The sequence below is a fragment of the Odocoileus virginianus genome, chromosome 7, assembly GCF_023699985.2.
Source record: "Odocoileus virginianus isolate 20LAN1187 ecotype Illinois chromosome 7, Ovbor_1.2, whole genome shotgun sequence".
In the NCBI taxonomy this organism is placed as follows: Eukaryota; Metazoa; Chordata; class Mammalia; order Artiodactyla; family Cervidae; genus Odocoileus; species Odocoileus virginianus.
The window spans coordinates 63,616,352-63,636,711 of NC_069680.1; the positions used below are offsets into that span (position 1 = coordinate 63,616,352).

Consider the following 20,360-nt stretch of genomic DNA (forward strand, 5'->3'; position numbering starts at 1 on the left):
TTCCTGTTTGAGGGGTACTAGAAAGACTGCACTCTCAGTTGCTTATGCCTGGAATTTCTTTAGAGCTCATTCATCAGGTTAACAGTTTAAATGCTTGAATACCTAGGAAAGGGAGACTCTTTGAGGCATCAGCAGTCATTTTTACTGATCTTGGGTTAGGTTCTAAATTTAGGAAAGCAGAGGGTATTTGAGTGCTTACCCCTTACTCTCAACCCTGGGCCTCTCACCCAGGCCTTATATTTGTGAAGGGCCTGGACTTCAATATTTTCTTCAAATGATATCATGTATCTAGGCCCAGAGAAAAAAAGGGAGTCGTAAAAGAAAATTTATCATGCAATTAAAATTACTCAATGTAAAGACTTAAATATTCCACTATGTTTATAACCTTGTTTTGGCATTTCTTTATTTTTATATATGATGGGTTTCTCAAACTTGGAAGTGATCTGGCCCTTTCATGATCTCCGAGAGACCCTGCCCAGATAAGAAGGGAGGGGAGGTCTGAACATGCATTAAGAAGACAGCAGGAATAGCCTGGCCAGTTGATTTTGCCTGTGAGGTCGTTATGCCAGGGTCAGCCTGGTTGGAAATGGTCATGATGGGTGCCATGGCTACAGTGGCAGAACCCTCATCCACCTGATGTGGATTGTGTTTGTGTTCTTTCTTCCTCCCACCTGTTTCCTTCCCATCTACCAAGTGTTGTCTGTGCTTCGAGTGATCAGAGGTGCTTGTGATCTGACCAGCTCTCTCTTGAGAGGACAGGTCCCAAGATGTAAATACCTGCTCCTTTGGATGTGCTCCAGGCTAATCTGACTTCCATGAAATCATATTTTCAGGTGTTTGTTCTGCTCCACAGCACTGCAGTTTTTAGCAAACAGAACACATTTTTTGTAATAGTGTTTATAAGCTAAGTGACTGTACTGTCTAAGGTTAGGTTTTATTCAAATAGTGAATTTGATATGGGATAGTTTCCACCACCCCTCAACATGCGTTTTAGGGGTGGGGTGAAAGTTTAACTTGCTGAGTGTTTTAGAGAGCTTCCTGGTTTAAAGTTATGGAGCAATATATGTCTAAATAGGCCCATAAGACTCTCTCCTTTAGGGAGGCATACCTTGTTTTATTTCATTTAACTTCATTGTGCTTTTCAGATATTGCGTTTTTCACAAAGGTTTATGGGAACCCTGCATTGTCAGATGGTGGTTAGCATTTTTTTTTAAGTGATAAAGTATTTTAAAATTAAAGTATGTAGTTTTTCTTCTGGGAATCATGCTATTGCATACTTAATAAACTACAATAGAGTATAAACATAACTTTTATATGTGATGGAAAAGCAAAACATTTGTGTGTCTCACTTTATTGTGATATTTGCTTTATTTCGGTGGTCTGGAACCAAACCCTTGATATCTCCAATGTGCGCTTGTATTATTTTTTCCAGTTCTCTTTCTCTCCCTTTCTCATTTAAATCAGTGAGCTGGGATATAATTGATTTTGACAGAGTAGATTGAGATTATTTGGCTTCAGGGCGAGGAATTTACCTGTCCTTTGTAGTAGTTAACTGCCCTTCTCTAGTCAAAGCAAGTCTACTGCAAATGTTTATTATTGCTCACAGAAAGAACACTTGACTGTGTCCCTGTGAGAGAGTGAGAGAGAGTGAGACACACACACAGAGAAAGAAAGACAGGGAGGGAGAGAAGGTGATGGGGAGAATATTATTACATGGGAAAAACAACTCAAAGAGATGCTACTAGGAGAATTGTCATTATAAGTAGTGCTGAGCTTCTGAGGGCAAGAGCACCTTTTTCTATCACAACTCTTGTAATCTCTCAGTTAAAGAAGACTACTTCTACTTTTGTATGCCCTCAGCATGTGCTGGGCATACTTCTAAATACTAATTCTTCTTTTTTTATTTATATGCCTCGTCTTACCAAGGCGGTAAACCCTTAAAAATAGGGACTTAAAAAAAAAGTCTAGGGAATTCCCTAGCAGTCTAGTGGTTAGGACTTGATCCTTTCAGTGCTGTGGGCCCGTGTTCAATCCCTGGTTGGGAAACTAAGATTCTGCAAGCTGTGTAGCGCACCTTCCTTCCAATCTAGTTCTAGGACTCATGTAGCATGTAATAGGTCATCAGTATGTTAGATGAACAACTATATGAAAGAATTAAACTAAAGGAATTTAAGATTAGTAACTCACTTCTTTGATGATGCTGTGAAAGTGCTGCACTCAATGCCTGCAAATTTGGAAAACTCAGCAGTGGCCACAGGACTGGAAAAGGTCAGTCTTCATTCCAGTCCCTAAGAAAGGCAATGCCAAAGAATCCTCAAACTACCACACAATTGCACTCACCTCACACGCTAGCAAAGTAATGCTCAAAATTCTCCAAGCCCGGTTTCAACAGTACGTGAACTGTGAACTTCCAGATGTTCACATTGGATTTAGAAAAGGCAGAGGAACAAGAAATCAAATTGCCAACATCTGCTGGATCATCGAAAAAGCAAGAGAGTTTCAGAAAAACATCTATTTCTGCTTTATTGACTATGCCAAAGCCTTTGACTGTGTGGATCACAATAAACTATGGAAAATTCTTCAAGAGGTGGGAATACTAGACCACCTGACCTGCCTCCTGAGAAATCTGTATGCAGGTCAAGAAGCAACAGTTAGAACTGGATGTGGAAAAACAGACTGGTTCCAAATCTGGAAAGGAGTACGTCAAGGCTGTATAGTCACCCTGCTTATTTATCTTATATGCAGAGTACATCATGTGAAATGCCAGGCTGGATAAAACACAAGCTGGAATCAAGATTGCTGGGAGAAATATCAATAACCTCAGATATGCAGATGACACTACCCTTATGGCAGAAAGCAAAGAAGAACTAAAGAGCGTCTTGATGAAAGTAAAAGAGGAGAGTAAAAAAGTTGGCTTAAAACTCAACATTCAGAAAACTAAGATCATAGCATCTAGTCCCATCACTTCATGGCAAATAGATGGGGAAACAGTGGAAACAGTGGCCAACTTTATTTTGGGGGGCTCTGAAATCACTGCAGATGGTGGCTGCAGCCTTGGAATTAAAAGACACTTGCTTCTTGGAAGAAAAGTTATGACCAACCTAGACAGCATATTAAAAAGCAGAGACATTACTTTGCCAACAAAGGTCCATCTAGTCAAAGCTATGGTTTTTCCGGTAGTCATGTATGGATGTGAGAGTTGGACTATAAAGAAAGCTGAGTGCTGAGGAATTGATGCTTTTGAACTGTGGTGTTGGAGAAGACTCTTGAGAGTCCCTTGGACAGCAAGGAGATCCAACCAGTCCATTCTAAAGGAGATCAGTCCTGAATATTCATTGGAAGGACTGATGCTGAAGCTGAAACTCCAATAATTTGGCCACCTGATGCAAAAAAACTGCCTCCTTTGAAAAGATCCTGATTATGGGAAAGATTGAAGGCGTGAGGAGAAGGGGATGACCAGGATGAGATGGTTGAATGGCATCACTGACTCAATGGACATGAGTTTAAGTAGGCTCCGGGAGTTGGGGATGGACAGAGTCTTGGCATGCTGTAGTCCACTGGGTCACAAAGAGTTGGACATGACTGAGCCACTGAACGGAACTGAACTCACTTCTGGATGCAGTCTAGAAGAATCTTTAAAAATGTCTTGTGGCAATGAATCTTTATAATATCTAGATCTGTTTTTCTCTTATTTTTCTTAAATAAAAAAATCAGCATAATTTAAAACATCTTGATTAGTGATAATTGAAATCACATGGAACTGAATAGTTGGAACCTTTCCATCTCTTATCATCATTACTACATGATATGGTATTATATCATGTAGTAATTTTATGAAGAATGGGTTTGAGGGTTATGAGTGGGTCCTGTGAGGCTGTCATTGGTTCATTGATCTAAAGCAGAAGAGCTTTCTACTAATTTAGATTGAAGACTCAAAGGCAGAGAGAAGCCTTAAAATGTGTTAGCTGATTGATTTAAAGTAGCTAACTCATTATGATTAATATATAGTCAAGATTTATTTTTTAATTTTATAATTATTTAGGAAATAGACCTTATCCCTACTGTCATTCTATAAAATGCTTTTTAAAAAAGATTTGTATTAAAAAGCAGATCACTTTAAGAAGCCAGGCAGGTTGAATGTTTAAATAAAATCTCATTTTCCACAGACAAGACAGACTCCTTCCTGTTTCTGCCTACAGGTTAGTCATGGTGGGATTTGTATGGCTTTATGAATCTCATTAAATTTTAATGTACAGATCAGATGTCTTATTGTAGGTAAAAGGAAAGGATGCAGTGTCTGTTTTGGCCCTATCGTTTTACCACACAAGGGAACCATTAGTGGAGAATCAAATTGATTCCTGTAAAGCTTTTCCATTTCATCTTTATTTTTCCTGTTTCCTTTCTCCATGATGGTTATTCCTTTCATTTATTTTTTGCTTTTTCCAAATTTGAAACACTCGTGCAGAAACTGTCTTTTCAAATAGGTGTAGTATAGTAGTTGCATTCTGTGGTGTTTATGTTTGTTTGCTATAATTTCATCAAGGTTCATGTTAACCTAGAAATAAGTTTGTGACCTTTTAAAGTTAATGATTTTGACGGACAGATGATTTCATGATATCCTGTACTTGAAAAAATCCATTCATTCATTCAACAAATGTTTATTGAGTATTTATTGAATATTTCTTATGTGTCAAGGATTGTACCCTGTGAATACGGGAAAGATAAGGTCCTTGATCTTGCTGAACTTACACTCTTGTGGGAGATAGGAAAAACAAAGCCAAGAGGGTTTATGTCTCATGTGAACACATAAGAGAGACACTTATAGATTTGGGTAGGTTTCCTGAAGGAAGAGTCATTTAAAAGCAGCACCTAGTCATTTGTCAACACTACCTTCTGGGTAAACTGTATCCTCAAATTTTGAAGAGCACATGTGTGTGCTCTCTTGTTCCTTTTGCTTTGTTGCCACTGAGAAAGCAGTGTGGGTCACCAGCAGCTCTACTGGAGCCATTCGAGAAAATTTGGCCAGGGTTCTCGCTCTTGCTGGTCTATTCAAACCAGCGGGGTCTGATCTGGAAATATGAACTCAAGATGTGCAGCCAGTACTTGAAGGGCATGAGCTTCATTAACTTGGCCTAAATGAACTCCCTTTAATGGATTATCCAGCACATGTACCATGTGCAGAAACAATACTAGCTCTTTGTATATAAAATAGAAGCTTGAAAACTCAAAAAAAAAAAAAAAAAAGCAGCACCTAAGAGAATAAATAGGGGTTAGTCAAGCAAAAGAGGGGAGAGAGAAAGAGGCATTTCAGGTAGAAGGAATGGCTGTTAAAAAAATAAGACAAACAAACAAACCTTTAAGCCGATGGCCAGTGCTCTTCAGCTAGTGGTCTTTAGTAAGCACCTGACTATTCCTAAAGTGAAAGTCGCTCAGTCGTGTAACTCTGTGACCCCATGGACTATGCAGTCCGTGGAATTCTCCAGGCCAGAATATTGAAGTGGGTAGCCTTTCCCTTCCCCAAGGGATCTTCCCAACCCAGGGATCGAACCCAGGTCTCCTGCACTGCAGGCAGATTCTTTACCAGCTGAGCCATAGAGGAAGCCTGACTATTCCTAAAGGACTTTTGAAATACTTTGAATACTTTTGAATACCTTGAATATTTCAAATTTAACCTTGAAATAAATTTAAATATTTATTTAATCAGATATTTAATCTAAATTTAAATATTTTATTTTTATTTTTTATTTTTTTAGTTCTACCACTTAATTGCTACCAACCCATCTCCCTCCGCCCTCGTGCACACATGCTCAGTCATGTAATCCCATGGACTGCAGCCCGCCAGGCTCCTCTGTCCATTGACTTTTCCAGGCAAGAATACTGGAGTGGGTTGCCATTTCCTTCTCCATTAAATATTTTGAAATCATAAGTTTAGTTGCAAAGCATGTATTTTCTGACATATTATGTATTTTGTACACATCTCAAATGTTTCCGTGTTAATTTAACTCTAATTTGTGGAAAACACTTGATACAATATTGGCAAAACCAGTACTCATTGTCTAACTAGTCAGCCAAATCAGATTTACGTTTTTGAACTTCGTGTCTTAAAAAGTTCTTGCTTTAGCCAGTCAATTATCTTTTAAAGATTTAAAAATAAGAAAAAAAATGTGCTTTTATATTTATCCACATAGTTACCATTTTGTGCTCTTCATTTATTTCTGTAAACCCAGACTTCTGTCTGGTGTAATTTTCTTCCTTGAAGGACTTCCTCCAACTTTTTTTTTTTTCCTTCAACTTTTTTTATAGTTCAAGTCTGCTGGCTGATGAATTCTTTTAACTTTTGCATAGTTGGAAAAGTCTTTATTTTGCCTTAATTTTTGAAATATTTTCTTTGTATCTACCCAAAGTTCTTTCAGTGCTTTGCTCCACTCTTCTCTGGCTTGTATTGTTTCCAATGAGAAGTCTGTTGTTATTCTTACCTTTGTTTCTCTATAATATAAAGCGTCTCATTTTTCTCTGGCTGCTTTTAGTATTTTCTCTTCATTATAGGTTTTAAGAAACTTCTTATGATGTAGCTTGTTGTGAGTCCTTTGATATTTTTTGTGCTTGGGGTTTATGAAGCTTTTTGAACCTCGTGCTTTATTGTTTTCATTAAATTTGAAAAATTTGTAGCAATTTTTTCTTCAAATTTTTTTCCTGTGCCTTTTTCTCTCCTTTGAGGACTTCAGTTACACACATATAGGCTGCTTGGAATTGTGCCACAACTCATAGATGCTCTGCTCATTTTCTTTTAAGTTTTGTTTTCTCCTATTTTAAGTAATTTTCATTGCTATTACTTCAGTTTCAATAATCTTCATGCAAAAAAGAAAAAAGAAAAAAAAATCCTTATGCTATATCTTATCTAGTAGTAATTTATCCAGTGTGGATTTGTATCTCAGATGCATCTCTAGTTGATCTATTTGAGTATTTTTTTTAATATATAATTTTCATTTATCTACTCAGTCTCTCCTTTAGCTTTTGAGCATATGAAATACATAGTAACTATTTTAACCTTCTTGTCTACTAATTCTGTCATCTATGTCATTTCTGGGTTGGTTTTGAATGATTATTTTTTCTCTTCATAATAGGTAGTATTTTCATGTGTTTTTGTATGCCTAGTGAATTTCAGTTGGATGCCAGTGTCCTATTACTCTCACCACAAGCACAATACAAATGCTTTATTTTACAGTTCTGGAGGTCTAAAGTCCAAAATAGGTTAGCAGAGTTGGTTCCTTCTGGAGATTTTAGGAAAGGATTCATTTCCTTGCCTCTTCCAGCCGCTAGATGTTGTCCGAATTCCTTGATTTATAGCCCCATGTCACTCCAACCTCTATTTCTATTACATCTCTTTTTGGTTCTGTTTTCAGATCATAGTGAGATAATACTTTCAACATGTTGATGAAATAGTGAACACCAGAATTCTGTACTACTGAAATAGCCTTTGAAGAATGAAGACAAAGTAGGCATTTTCAAACAAATCAAAATGAATACATTTTGTCACTAGCAGACTCATAAAGACACATCTAAAATATAAGGATGTGTGTGTATGTGCTTAGTCGTGTCCGACTCCTTGCAACCCCTGGACTGTACCCCACGAAGCTCCTCTGACCATGCGATTTTCCAGGCAAGAATACTGGAGTGGGTTGCCATTTCCTCCTCCAGGGAAAGTCTTCCTGACCCGGGAATCAAACCCAAGTCTCCTGTGTCTCCTGCATTGGCAGGTCGATTTTTTTTTTTACCACTGAACCACCTTTGATCCAAAAATATAAGGATACAGAGAGTTAAAGTTGTATCCAATCAAATACAATAGTTAAAGAAAGCTGGTTTACAATATTAACATCAGCAAAAACATTATTGGAGATATAGAGAGGTGTTGCCTAATGATTTATAGGTTCAAATTATAAGAAAGATATAATAATTGCAAATTTATATGTACCTAATAAGCTAGCTTCAGTAAAACAAAAATAGAATTGCAAGGGGATATGTACAAATCTGTTGTTATGGTGGGATTTTTTGTCACTCAGTAACTGATAGATAAAACAGGCCAAAAAAATGTCAGCAGACATATAGAAGATTTGAACAGCACAGTTAACAAGCTTAAGTTAATGAATATATAAAATAATTCACCTAAAAATTAAAAGCACATATGTGCTTTTCAAGCACATAGAAAATTATACCCTTTAAAATTACTAATTGTATGTTACATAAGTATCATCTCAAACTATTGAGATTTATCAATTTTGGTCTGTCATATTGGTGAAGATACCTAAATTTGATTATACATTGAGTTGTTGAGACTGTGAGGAAGCAGGTACATTGTGGTGGAAATGTAAATTGATAATTTCTGTGGATGGCAATATAGCAATGTTTGTCAAAACTATTAATGTCCACACCCATGACTCAGCAGTTCCATTTCTAGATAGTATCCTACAGATATATACATTTAAAAATGATTTTTTTGGGGAAATGCCTAGTGATCCAGTGAGTTAAGACTTGATATTTCATTCATTTCAGTTCAGTTGCTCAGTCATGTCCAACTCTTTGTGACCCCATGAACCGCAGCATTCCAGGCCTCCCTGTCCATCACCAACTCTCAGAGTCTACCCAAAACTATGTCCATTGAGTTGGTGATGACATCCAACCGTCTCATCCTCTGTCGTCCCCTTCTCCTCCTGCCCCCAATCCTTCCCAGCATTAGGGTCTTTTCCAATGAGTCAACTCTCCATATGACCAAAGTATTGGAGTTTCAGCTTCAGCATCAGTCCTTCCAATGAACACCCAGGACTGATCTCCTTTAGGATGGACTGGTTGGATCTCCATACAGTCCAAGGGACTCTCAAGAGTCTTCTCCAATACCACAGCTCAAAAGCATTAATTCTTCAGCATTCAGCTTTCTTTATAGTCCAACTCTTAACATCCATACATGACTACTGGAAAAATCATAACCTTGACTAGGTGGACCTTTGTTGACAAAGTAATGTCTCTGCTTTTTAATATGCTGTCTAGGTTGGTCACAACTTTCCTTCCAAGGAGTAAGCATCTTTTAATTTCATGGCTGCAGTCACCATCTGCAGTGATTTTGGAGCCCCCCAAAATAAAGTTGGCCACTGTTTCCACTGTTTCCCCATCTATTTGCCATGAAGTGATGGGACCAGATGCCATTATCTTAGTTTTCTGAATGTTGAGTTTTAAGCAAACTTTTTACTCTCCTCTTTCACTTTCATCAAGAGGCTCTTTAGTTCTTCACTTTCTGCCATAAGGGTAGTATTATCTGCATATCTGAAGTTATTGATCCCGGCAGTCTTGATTTCAGCTTGTGCTTCATCCAGCCCGGCGTTTCTCATGATGTACTTTGCACATAAGTTAAATAAGCAGAGTGACAATATACAGCCTTGACGTACTCCTTTCCAGATTTGGAACCAGTCTGTTGTTCCATGTCCAATTCTAACTGTTGTTTCCTGACCTGCATACAAGTTTCTCAAGAGGCAGGTCAGATGGTCTGGTATTCCCATCTCCTTCAGAATTTTCCAGTTTATTGTGATCCACACAGTCAAAGGCTTTGGCATAGTCAATAAAGCAAAGTAGATGTTTTTTCTGAAACTCTCTTGCTTTTTTGATGATCCAGCAGATGTTGGCAATTTGATTTCTGGTTCCTCTGCCTTTTCTAAATCCAATGTGAACATCTGGAAGTTCACAGTTCACGTATTGCTGAAGCCTGGCTTGGAGAATTTTGAGCATTACTTTACTAGCGTGTGAGATGAGTGCAATTATGTGGTAGTTTGAACATTCTTTGGCATTACCTTTCTTTGGGGTTGGAATGAAAACTGACCTTTTCCAGTCCTGTGGCCACTGCTAAGTTTTCCAAATTTGCTGGCATATTGAGTGCAGCACTTTCACAGCATCATCTTTCAGGATTTGAAATAGCTCAACTGGAATTCCATCACCTCCACTAGCTTTGTTCGTAGTGATGCTTCCTAAGGCCCACTTGACTTCATATTCCAGGATGTCTGGCTCTAGGTGAGTGTGAGTGATCACACCATCGTGATTATCTGCGTCATGAAGATCTTTTTTTGTACAGTTCTTCTGTGTATTCTTGCCACTTCTTCTTAATATCTTCTGCTTCTGTTAGGTCCATACCATTTCTGTCCTTTATTGAGCCCATCTGTGCATGAAATGTTCCCTTGATATCTCTGATTTTCTTGAAGAGATCTCTAGTTTTCCCCATTCTATTGTTTTCCTCTATTTCTTTGCACTGATCGCTGAGGAAGGCTTTCTTATCTCTCCTTGCTATTCTTTGGAACTCTGCATTCAAATGGGTATACCTTTCCTTTTCTCCTTTGCTTTTCACTTCTCTTCTTCTCCCAACTATTTGTAAGGCCGCCTCAGACAGCCGTTTTGCTTTTTTGCATTTCTTTTCCTGAGCTCGAATTCAGTCCTTGGTCAGGAGACTAATATCTTGGAAGCTTCGCAGCACGACTAACAACAGAAAAGATGTTTATTCAAGGTGGTTCATTGCAGCAGGCTAGTAAATTATAGACTTATGGAGCTGTGTAAAGAATAGGGAGGTTCTTTGGATACTTCTATTAGAACATCTGCAAGTTAAATTAAGTGAAAAAATCAGAATGCAGAGAGTATGCATAGTATGATCTTATTTATATTAAAAAAATGGAAGTCTGTGTTTTTTTTTTTTTTGGGCATAAAGTATCTTTTTTATTGAAAAATACAGAGGAAATGGGTAACATTGGTTGCAAGTAGATGGAATTTGAATGCTTAGGAGATAGTGGAGGGAAGAAAAATTTTCACTGCCTTAGGGTTTTATATATGTGTATATGTTTTTGTCATATGTATAGGTATATATATTATATAATTTCAAATTAAATGTTAATTTTTAATTAAAAAATTTTAACTAAATATAACCAGCCATCTAAGCTTGTTGATCAAAAGCCATGTCAGTGAGGTCTTGCACTTTGTTGATGTTTATAATGTGCTGCCTTATGGCTCTGATGTTTGTGACTTACCAGAGTATGCTTCTTTAAAGTTAGTGTTTTTTGCATCTTTATATACATACTTAGAGTGTCCATAGCTGAATGGTTTTTACGTAGTTGAAATTGATATGTTGATTTAATTCTATTTATTAACAGTGCAAGACTGCCTTGTACTTGTGGAATTTTACATTATTTCATTTGATCCTCAGAACTGCCTGTGGAGTGGACTTTTATTTGTGTGGGACATTTTTTTGTGTTTTCAAATAAGAATGTGTAGTTTTGGCTAAATATTCTAATTTAAAGTAATTTATTGCATGTGTTTGTAAGTTACTCTGTGATAACATAATGTGTTTATTGAGTATGGGATTAGAGGAAATGATCCGATAGGTCCTTTTCACCTCTGTGTAGAAGTATAGTTGAATGAATGAATATATGTTAGTAGTACAAGAGGATCAAGGCGAATATTTGTTTTATGCATTTTCGGTTCCTTTGTAAAATGATCTCCCACCTCCAAAAGACACCTGACTTCACTGATCAGGTCATCCATGTTATTAAACTAAATTATATTAAACTATTAATTACTGGTTATTAATGCCAGTGGCATTTTAATTAACACCACTATTTTATAGGGCTGTTTTCAAACAGTCTAGTTTGTCAAACAAATCCATTTGACTAGATGAATAAAAAATTTGTACATTACCTCATGCTTTTTCTTTGTGTTTCCTCCTATTCCTTTGGTTCGTCTGATTATTATTTTTTTCATTTAGCACAGTGCTTTGGTATTTTTTTTCAGATGTTGAATCTGAAACTGTTGTCAGTGTCTTTTAATGGCAGTGTGTATAGGGTGAATAGTAAGGAAACAGAGGAGTTACAGAGATATAGCCACCTAAAGTAAAAGGTCCAGAACTTCTTTTCATTATGTTTTGTAGTCAGGAAATAATGAAGAACAAAGGCTTAATGCAGTGAGTGAATGAATGTGCTGCCCTTAATTGCCAATTTTAAAAGCTGGAAACTCTTGTCTATTTTCCATATAGGAGAAAAATGTGAATTTATCTCCATTTACATCCATTGAATTTGCATGTGATATTCTTCTGCTTGGTTCTGCCAGTGAGTTAACTCCATGTTCCTCCCCACAGGGTGGAGAATGCTTGCACCAAACTTGTCCAAGCAGCCCAGATGCTTCAGTCAGACCCTTACTCAGTGCCTGCTCGAGATTATCTAATTGATGGGTCAAGAGGCATCCTCTCTGGCACATCAGACTTGCTCCTCACATTCGACGAGGCTGAGGTAAGGCACCCCGAGGCCCAAGCACACCTCTTCCTGACAAAACCCCAGTCATAATGATAATAATGGAGGATTGAGGATTGTTTAGGATGAGAAAACGTTGACTAGCTACACATCTGAATCACTGTGTTTTCTACTTATTGTTAACACAATTGATTGAATACTCTGAAATATATTTTCAGGTTCGTAAAATTATTAGAGTTTGCAAAGGAATTTTGGAATATCTTACAGTGGCCGAGGTGGTAGAAACTATGGAAGATTTGGTCACTTACACGAAGAATCTTGGACCAGGTTAGTCATATGCTACTTTTATAATAAAATGTTCTATGAATTGTCCTTGGTTGATCAAGAGGAAAGGGGCACTCCTCCCTGCTTTTTTTGTGGAAGGGAGGTAATGATGCTTTGGATTTTTAGTTGTCTCTGCTCTCTTGATGGAGCTGACTCTGTGCTTCTACTGAAGAGAAATCATTGTCTCTGAAAGCTGAATTTGCTTTCTGCAAATCCTGGCCCTGTCTAATGAACTGAACTAGACATTGCAAATGTTGCTGGAGAATGTAGGAAATACTTTTCTATTACTGCAATGCTTAAGGCCACCCTGAATCCTGACCTCTTCATTCCACATTATACAGCATTCCTTCACTGTCTACCAGCTGGTCTGAGCTCTCTGTGACCTCTTAGCTTGCTAATTAGCCCGCCTGCTATTATGAATTCATGCCCTTGCCCAAGACTGCATAATATAATCAGACCTGGAAGGAGAGAAGAGCTTCTGCAGCTAAATCTCTGATTGTGTAGTCATCTGAGAATTAAATATTCAAAATACATGAACAGATACCAGCTTTTGGTGTTATAGACATATAACATGAACTTGAGGCTCCTTAAAGTATAAATGAGACTAATGATGAGACATATTAGATGTTTAATTTGTTAGTATTAAGGATCACATATCATTTTATAAAATTCTTTTTTCTTACATAGAATGATATTTAATTAATAGTATTTTCTGGAGGTTCCAGTGCAGTCATTCTGTAAACTTAACGGCAGTTAAGAATTTCTCTGAGCTATCATTGAAGATCACTGAGAAATGGCTTTAGAGAAGTACCCTTTAAACTTGTTCCTAGCACTATGAAGAAATCTTATTTCTTCAGATGAAATCTAATGCAAAATCTCAACATATAAAAGACAAAAATGGAGCCAGTGTGGATCAAGCAGGGGTATCCCCACCTTTCTATCTCCCTTTGGGTACCCCTTGAGAATATGTGAAACTACTTAAGAAATTCTAAGAGCAGTTTGAAAATCAAAGTAGTATAGACTCACATAACACCCTTGAATAATAACTAAAGTAAACAAAAATTTCTAGCAGGCTAACTCTGAAATATCAGATTGTTTCAAATGCTGTCATCACCATAATTACATCTATAACATTTTGTTGTTTGTTTTTCATTATGAAAGTGTGACCCCTCCTTATTTTGGGCAAATTGGAAAGTAGAGAAAAATTTAAAGATGAAAACAAAACATGTTATTATAACTCTTAAGACTTTTTTCAGCTGCTAGGTTCTCAGTACAGATACACCTCATTTTATTGTGCTTCACTTTCTTGTGTTTCACACATACTACATTCTTACAAATTGAAGGTTTATGGCAACCCTATCTCAAGCAAGTTATTTGGTGCCATTTTTCTATTTCATGTCTCTGTGTCATATTTTAATAATTCTCACAATATTTAAATTTTTTTCATTATTATTATATTAGTTATGGTGACCTGTGGTCACTAATATTTGATGTTACTGTTGAAAAGATCATGATTCATTGAAAGCTTAGATGATAGTTGGCATTTTTTTTTTTTTTAGCAATAAAGTATTTTTAAATTAGGGTATGTACATTGTGTTTTTAGACAGTGTTATTACATTCTTAATAGACTACAGTATAGTGGAGATATAACTTTTCTATTCCCTGGGAAACCCAAACATTCCTGTGACTCACTTTATTGTGATATTCACTTTGTTGCAGTGGTTTGAAACTGAATCCACAGTATCTTTGAGGCATGCCTGTAGTAGGCTCACATGAGGTTCTTATACATATAGGCTCAGTGGCCAGGTACATGACATGAAAACTGGTATGGAAGCCAAGCAAGGTATTCTCCTGCTCATCACTTGTGAATTGTTTTTTTTCAAATATATATTTATTAATTTCAGCAGTTTAAATGTATTTGTGAATGTATGTCAAATGTGTGAAAATTATGTCACATTTAGGGTTTATATTTATTCAGTTAATTTCAATGAGAAGAATACATTTGCCTTAAGTTAGAAATGTTCTGTAAAATTCAATGTCATAAATGATAGAGTTCAGTGATAGTATGTATGTTTAAATAAGTGGGCAATTTGGACTTTCGTAGTAATTCATAGTGGATATAGGCTCAGAAAGCCTGACTCTGGGTTGTTTCACTGCTCACCCTGTACAATTTATTCCCTGTGCCCCAGGAATGACTAAGATGGCCAAGATGATTGATGAGAGGCAGCAGGAACTGACTCACCAGGAGCATCGAGTGATGTTGGTGAATTCAATGAACACTGTGAAGGAGTTGCTGCCAGTTCTCATTTCAGGTATTTTCTGTCTGTACTTTATCTTACAGAAGAAAAAAAAAAGTGTTTATATGTTCTAAACTCTGGTGTTCATTTTCTTTTCTGTTTAGTTGCATGTCCTTCAGCCTGGGTAAAAATGCAGCTGGTTAGCTAAGAGCCGGGATTCATTTTCTTTAATGCTCTCCTCCTGCTCTTTGTGTGACACTGCCCTTCTATTGCCTACTACTGTTCTCTTCAAGTTCTAACAGGCTCCTGTTCTTCTCTAGGCGCTCTAGTTTTGGAAGTATGGATCTTGACCCCTTTATTTGTACTTGGGAAAAAAATTAGGAGCTGGAATAGATCTAGAACACTACATAGTAGAGAAGTGAGTCCACAACCCTTTCCTAGCTCTTCTCTATGTTGAAGAGCTGATGGTCTATACCAACTAGAATCACCTTCCCTTTGGGCAGAGCCCAGAAATGCAAACATGACGGCTGCTCTTTCAACTAGCAAAAGAGAATTGTGCTTATTAAGAGTCTAGTATGTATCAGATATCTCTAGTATATATCACATATCTCGTGGTTTATGTAAATTTTCTTAGTCAAGTTATGTGTTAGTTGGTTTAACTCTTAAGAGGGTTTCTTTATTTTCAAAATCTTTTAAGGCATGTCACTGTAACCCCCCAGCTACTGCCTTCCTGCTTTGTCATTTTTCATGTAGTGACTAAAATAGGAGATGTGAGTGTAAGAGTTCAGAAAGCCCTTATGTAAACTAGAAAATAAAAAATTGTAAATAGAGTCTTAAAGTCTTCTCAAAAATATGTTTTTTGAGGCCAGCTCTTCTATGTGGCAGAAAGGCTGTTGGGAAAAATCTTCCTTTCTAATTTGGGTAACTCAATAAAATGTTGATTAATCTTTGTTTTTATAATTTTATTAGTTTATGAGAAGATATTTTCTTTCCCAATGTTTCATTATTATTTTCTTCTTTACTTGTAGGGGTTAGATAGTCCTTCCTATATGTTAAGAGAAATCATGGAAGATGAACTCAACCCTGGGATCTTCCACTGGGACTGAGGCAGCAGCATACTTTGGTTACAGTTACTGACTGTTTTTGTCTTGTCCCTTTAGGTTTGTGTTAGATGGGACCAGTGCTGGGCCTGGGATGTGACTCGGGATCTTCAGTGCATGCATGTTAAGTTAGTTCCCTGATGATGATGTGGTGATGCTTGTGTATCTTCAGTTTTCTTTACAGTGAAGGTCGCTGATATAGGAATTTTAATAGCAGACTTGCAATGTTTATTTTCATATTCTTTTTAAGACCTTAGAAGCCCAAAACATGTTCAAAGTGTGAAGCATCTTGTGTGACTATTGTAATACAGCAAGATTACATTCCAAACTTAGTTTCTGATCTTTTGTTTATTTTTACAGCTATGAAGATTTTTGTAACAACTAAAAACTCCAAAAACCAAGGAATTGAAGAAGCTTTGAAAAATCGCAATTTTACTGTAGAAAAGATGAGCGCTGAAATTAATGAGATCATTCGTGTATTACAACTCACTTCCTGGGACGAAGATGCCTGGGCCAGCAAGGTAGGTGTTATTGGGGAAGAAATAAGCAAAATCCCCAATTCTCCCCTCTTGGGGGTGTGATTGTCTCACATTTTATTTTGTAATTTCGTGCAGCATTAGACTACTTAGATATTATGAAAGTAATTTCTTCTTTATTTTTATTTCATGAATTACTTGCAACTTTTGCACTTTTCCTTTGTTTTCTGGTAGAACAAATAAATAGGTATGTGGGGTGAATGTTGGTTGAAAGCTGAGATGTGTAGCTTTTCTATCAAACCAGAGTCTCATTTATTGAGTTGGTGGAGGAGTTCTGCTGTGGTGTATACTCCCCTGGGTAGGAGCCCTGCCTTTCACGTGGGTGGTTGTTGCTAGGTTACTAAGTAAGATAAAGAATATGCCTAAGGCTGAATTTTGTGGAAAACTTTTCTTAATCAGCTTTTGACCCAGAGAAATCTACAAAAGAAAATGTAGGCATTTCTAGGTGTGTCCCTTTATCATTCCATTTTCCCTAAAGAAAGCTTCACTGAAATATTAGTTTTCACATTGTCTGTTAGTTTGAGGGGTCCCTTTCCCCTTGGTCTTTAATTTCCTGTTGGACTCCGCAAGGGCTGGTGGATTCCTCCTGGACCCCAGCAGCAGGGGTTTGAGGTGCTGCTGCTCTGGTCTGCTTCTCCATGTTTAGTGATTGGAAACAGAGACACTTCTGTTATCGGAGCCCAAGATGCAGGCAGTGGGGGAACCCACTGTCTCTAGGACCCAGCTTCCCCTACTGTGTGGACCCAAATGTTATCTCCAGGGCCACCCAGCAGGCTGGTAGCAGACTGCAGAGGGGATTTTGTTGTATGATTTCCACTGGGTGTCCAGTAGGGCTCTGTTTGTCCTCTAGGACACCTAAAAGTTAAGGTTGAAGCTGGGCCTAAAATGACCAATTCTGTCTCTTTTGTTGCCCAGGAAGTTAAACTAAATGTGTAGGAGAAATTAGTTAGATTATCTTAACCATGGATTTGTTTTCAGAGGCATGAAATTATTGAACAAGTCCTGAGACTATATTTTAAACCCATATGGTAAAATCATATAAAGTCTTTGATATTTTACTTAATTTTGCTTTTGCATGTTTGACAACTTTCACTTCCCTGTTATGACTTCTTTATGCATCTTTTTTTTGTTCTCTTGTTCGTTTTACTCTTTTTCTCACGTTTAGAAGGTAAGCTTTCTCTTGCCCTCTAGTTTCTTTCTTGCTTATAAAGAGAAAAAGCATGTCTGTGAGGTTTTCTTGTGCTGTGTGCCATGCCTTATTCCGTGTGCCGGTGTGTAACACTGTGCTCGATTATGCGTCAGAATGTGACTTAATATGGGACTTGGGGCTGTGCTGGGCAGACTGTTTAGCTCAAAAGGAGCTGTTTTTTGGGGGGAAGCAAGAGGAAAGACATTAATATGGGATGTCAGGCTTTCTATGTTTGGTGGGTGCTTTCCTCTCTTTGGGGACTTCCCTGGTGGCTCAGTGGTAAAGGATCCCTCTACCAGTTCAGGAGATGTGGGTTCAGTCCCTGGGTTGGGAAGATCTCCTGGGGAAGGAAATGGCAATCCACTCCAATATTCTTGCCTGTTAAATCTCATGGACAGAGGAGCCTGGTAGACCATAATCCATGGGGTCACAAAGAGTTGGACTCGACTGAGCAACTAAACAATTCCTCTCGTTGAGCAGGCTCCTGGGAACTGCTTTGACCTGGTCATTCCCATTGACTTCTTTTGAGGGGCAGATTTCCCCATGTGGGTGACCCCTAAGTTATCTGTGGATCCTGCTCTTAGCAAAGGAAACTTCCAGCTGATGCCATCTCTGTATTTGTCTCTTGTGCCAGTTTCCTTTGCAGGCTCTGAAATTTGGCTTTTGGAGATGGCATCATTGAGGTTTTAAGCCATAATGAAAATAGGTAGGCTAGAGAGTCTTAATGAGGCATCTGTCCTTCACAGTAATCCAAGCCTGCAGAATCAAAAGGAAAAAGTCAGGTGTACCTCAAGTTTTTCCTAACTTCAGTCCCTGGCTCACTGCATGTTCTGCTGTCTGAGCTGTGAATCGGCCATCGTTCCCCATGACCTCATGTTCCCCTAACCTAATCTCTTTCCTTATTCTCTCCCCTTTGCTTCTAGCAGATGAGAAATAGTAAAAAATGAGGAGCAGGCACTGCAACCATCATGTTTCTATTTTCAGAGGGGAAAAGTCATCCATCAATTAGTAAATAAGTCACTGAGCTTTACTTTGTGAAGGTCTGAGAGCTGCTTCTTTAAAGACCAAAACCAAAACTGTGGTCAGTTGAGGTTTTCAGGAGGAAGATTAGGCACTTGGGGGCATATACAAGGGACATAGACCTGGTTCACACTGTGTACAGTCTAATAGCCATCTTAGTTTTATGCTGATCTAGAAGGAATCAGACTGTTAGGATACTGTAAAACTATCAGAATAAAAGGAAATAAATAAAATTAACTCAGCCAAAAGAAGCTTAAGTACAAAATAACATCAAAATGAGCAATGAATATTTATTTTTTAACTTCCTTTTGCTTTTGTTATACATTTACCTGATTCAAAAATCAAAATGCTATAAAAAGATATATATGACATAGCTAACTCTCATTCCAATCCCTTTCCACTCTATCTCCCTTACCCCCTAAGAGTAATTGTTTTTATTAATTGCAAGAATATTTAGAAAAAAATTTTACCCTGAAAATGGAAATCGGTAACTAGGGTTTTAGTTATTTTTCAGTTCAGTACCGTTATGCATCTTTCATTGCTCACCTGTAAGCAGTGAATTAATCAGACCCTGTGTCTGTCTGTGACCCCTGGGTTCCCCTTCTGTTGAATACATGCAATATTTTTACCTCCTCTCACCCCCTACCAATAAAGAATTAACTTTGTCTTACCATACTTGTTTCATGCCTCCCTATTGGTGCAGTTTTCTCCTGGAAAGTGATGATTCCTCTAGAAAAGTGGGGGAAGAAAGTAAGTGGAAAAAATTCTTGGTAAAAGTGCGTCTTGCCAAATAAATTAAGATTTTAAAGAGGCAATGCAATAGCTGACTATTTTATGTTTTATACCTACATTCAGATGGCAGATTTACAAATTTAAAAGTACTTTGACTTTAAACCCTTCCTTTTGTTTTGAAAATAAAAAATTTCCCCTCCTTAAATCAACAATCATAATGATTATTAAAAACTAGTTTAGCATTTTTCCTGAGAATACATTATGAGACAAAAAAATGTAGAGATTAAACAGAATTGATATTTTACCCTTTGTAAATTTAGCAATATATATTAATCTTTTTTTGGTGTATTTTGATGCATGTTGAGAATAAAAAGGAACTGAGAAAAATTTTAAAAACGTTTCATTACTGAGAATTTTTGAACCCTATGAGGTGTTCCTGTAACTGCACCCTGAGTCAGTTATTCAGAATTTGTCCCTGTGGTGTATCTCCTCCCACTGTAGGCCTAGGTTGGTGGTGGGTAAATGTAGTGAGTGACTCAGATGTCTTTGTGCAGATTAGAGTACCAAAGAAGGAAATACCGCTTAGAACATGTGCTCCTATAATACTTTTCCTTGCTGCAGACCATTAGGGTTTAAGTGTTGATTTTTATTTCAATTTTGAAAAAATAAGGTTATATATGAGCTTTTTATGAGTCTTCTAATGTGATGCAATATTAGTATTCTAGTATGCAGCTAACACAACAAAGGATTTATCTCTTAGAGTCTGAGATAAATAGTTAATTTAAGCGTTTACGTATCTTACCCTATCCCCCAACTAAAGGAGAAAAGCCCACCGTGTTAAATCGACATTTCTCTTCTGATCCAAGTGCTCTTTTAGTTGATACAACTGATTGTGTGCACATAGGTGGTGCAGAATTGTAACACTGAGAAGGTATTCTTAGAGATGAGGAACT

The 20,360-nt window shown here is 37.4% G+C and overlaps 1 protein-coding gene across 2 annotated transcripts in view; it reads left to right on the forward strand.

Moving 5' to 3' along the window:
• The window catches only part of VCL (vinculin), a 108,381-nt gene that overhangs the window by 52,355 nt on the left and 35,666 nt on the right, over window positions 1–20,360 (forward strand). For both annotated transcript variants that reach the window (XM_020914488.2, XM_020914490.2), the window contains exons 3-6: window positions 12,158–12,308; window positions 12,488–12,596; window positions 14,783–14,905; window positions 16,291–16,451. In XM_020914488.2, coding sequence (XP_020770147.1) covers window positions 12,158–12,308; window positions 12,488–12,596; window positions 14,783–14,905; window positions 16,291–16,451 — 544 coding nt within the window. The remainder of the gene's footprint in view (window positions 1–12,157; window positions 12,309–12,487; window positions 12,597–14,782; window positions 14,906–16,290; window positions 16,452–20,360) is intronic.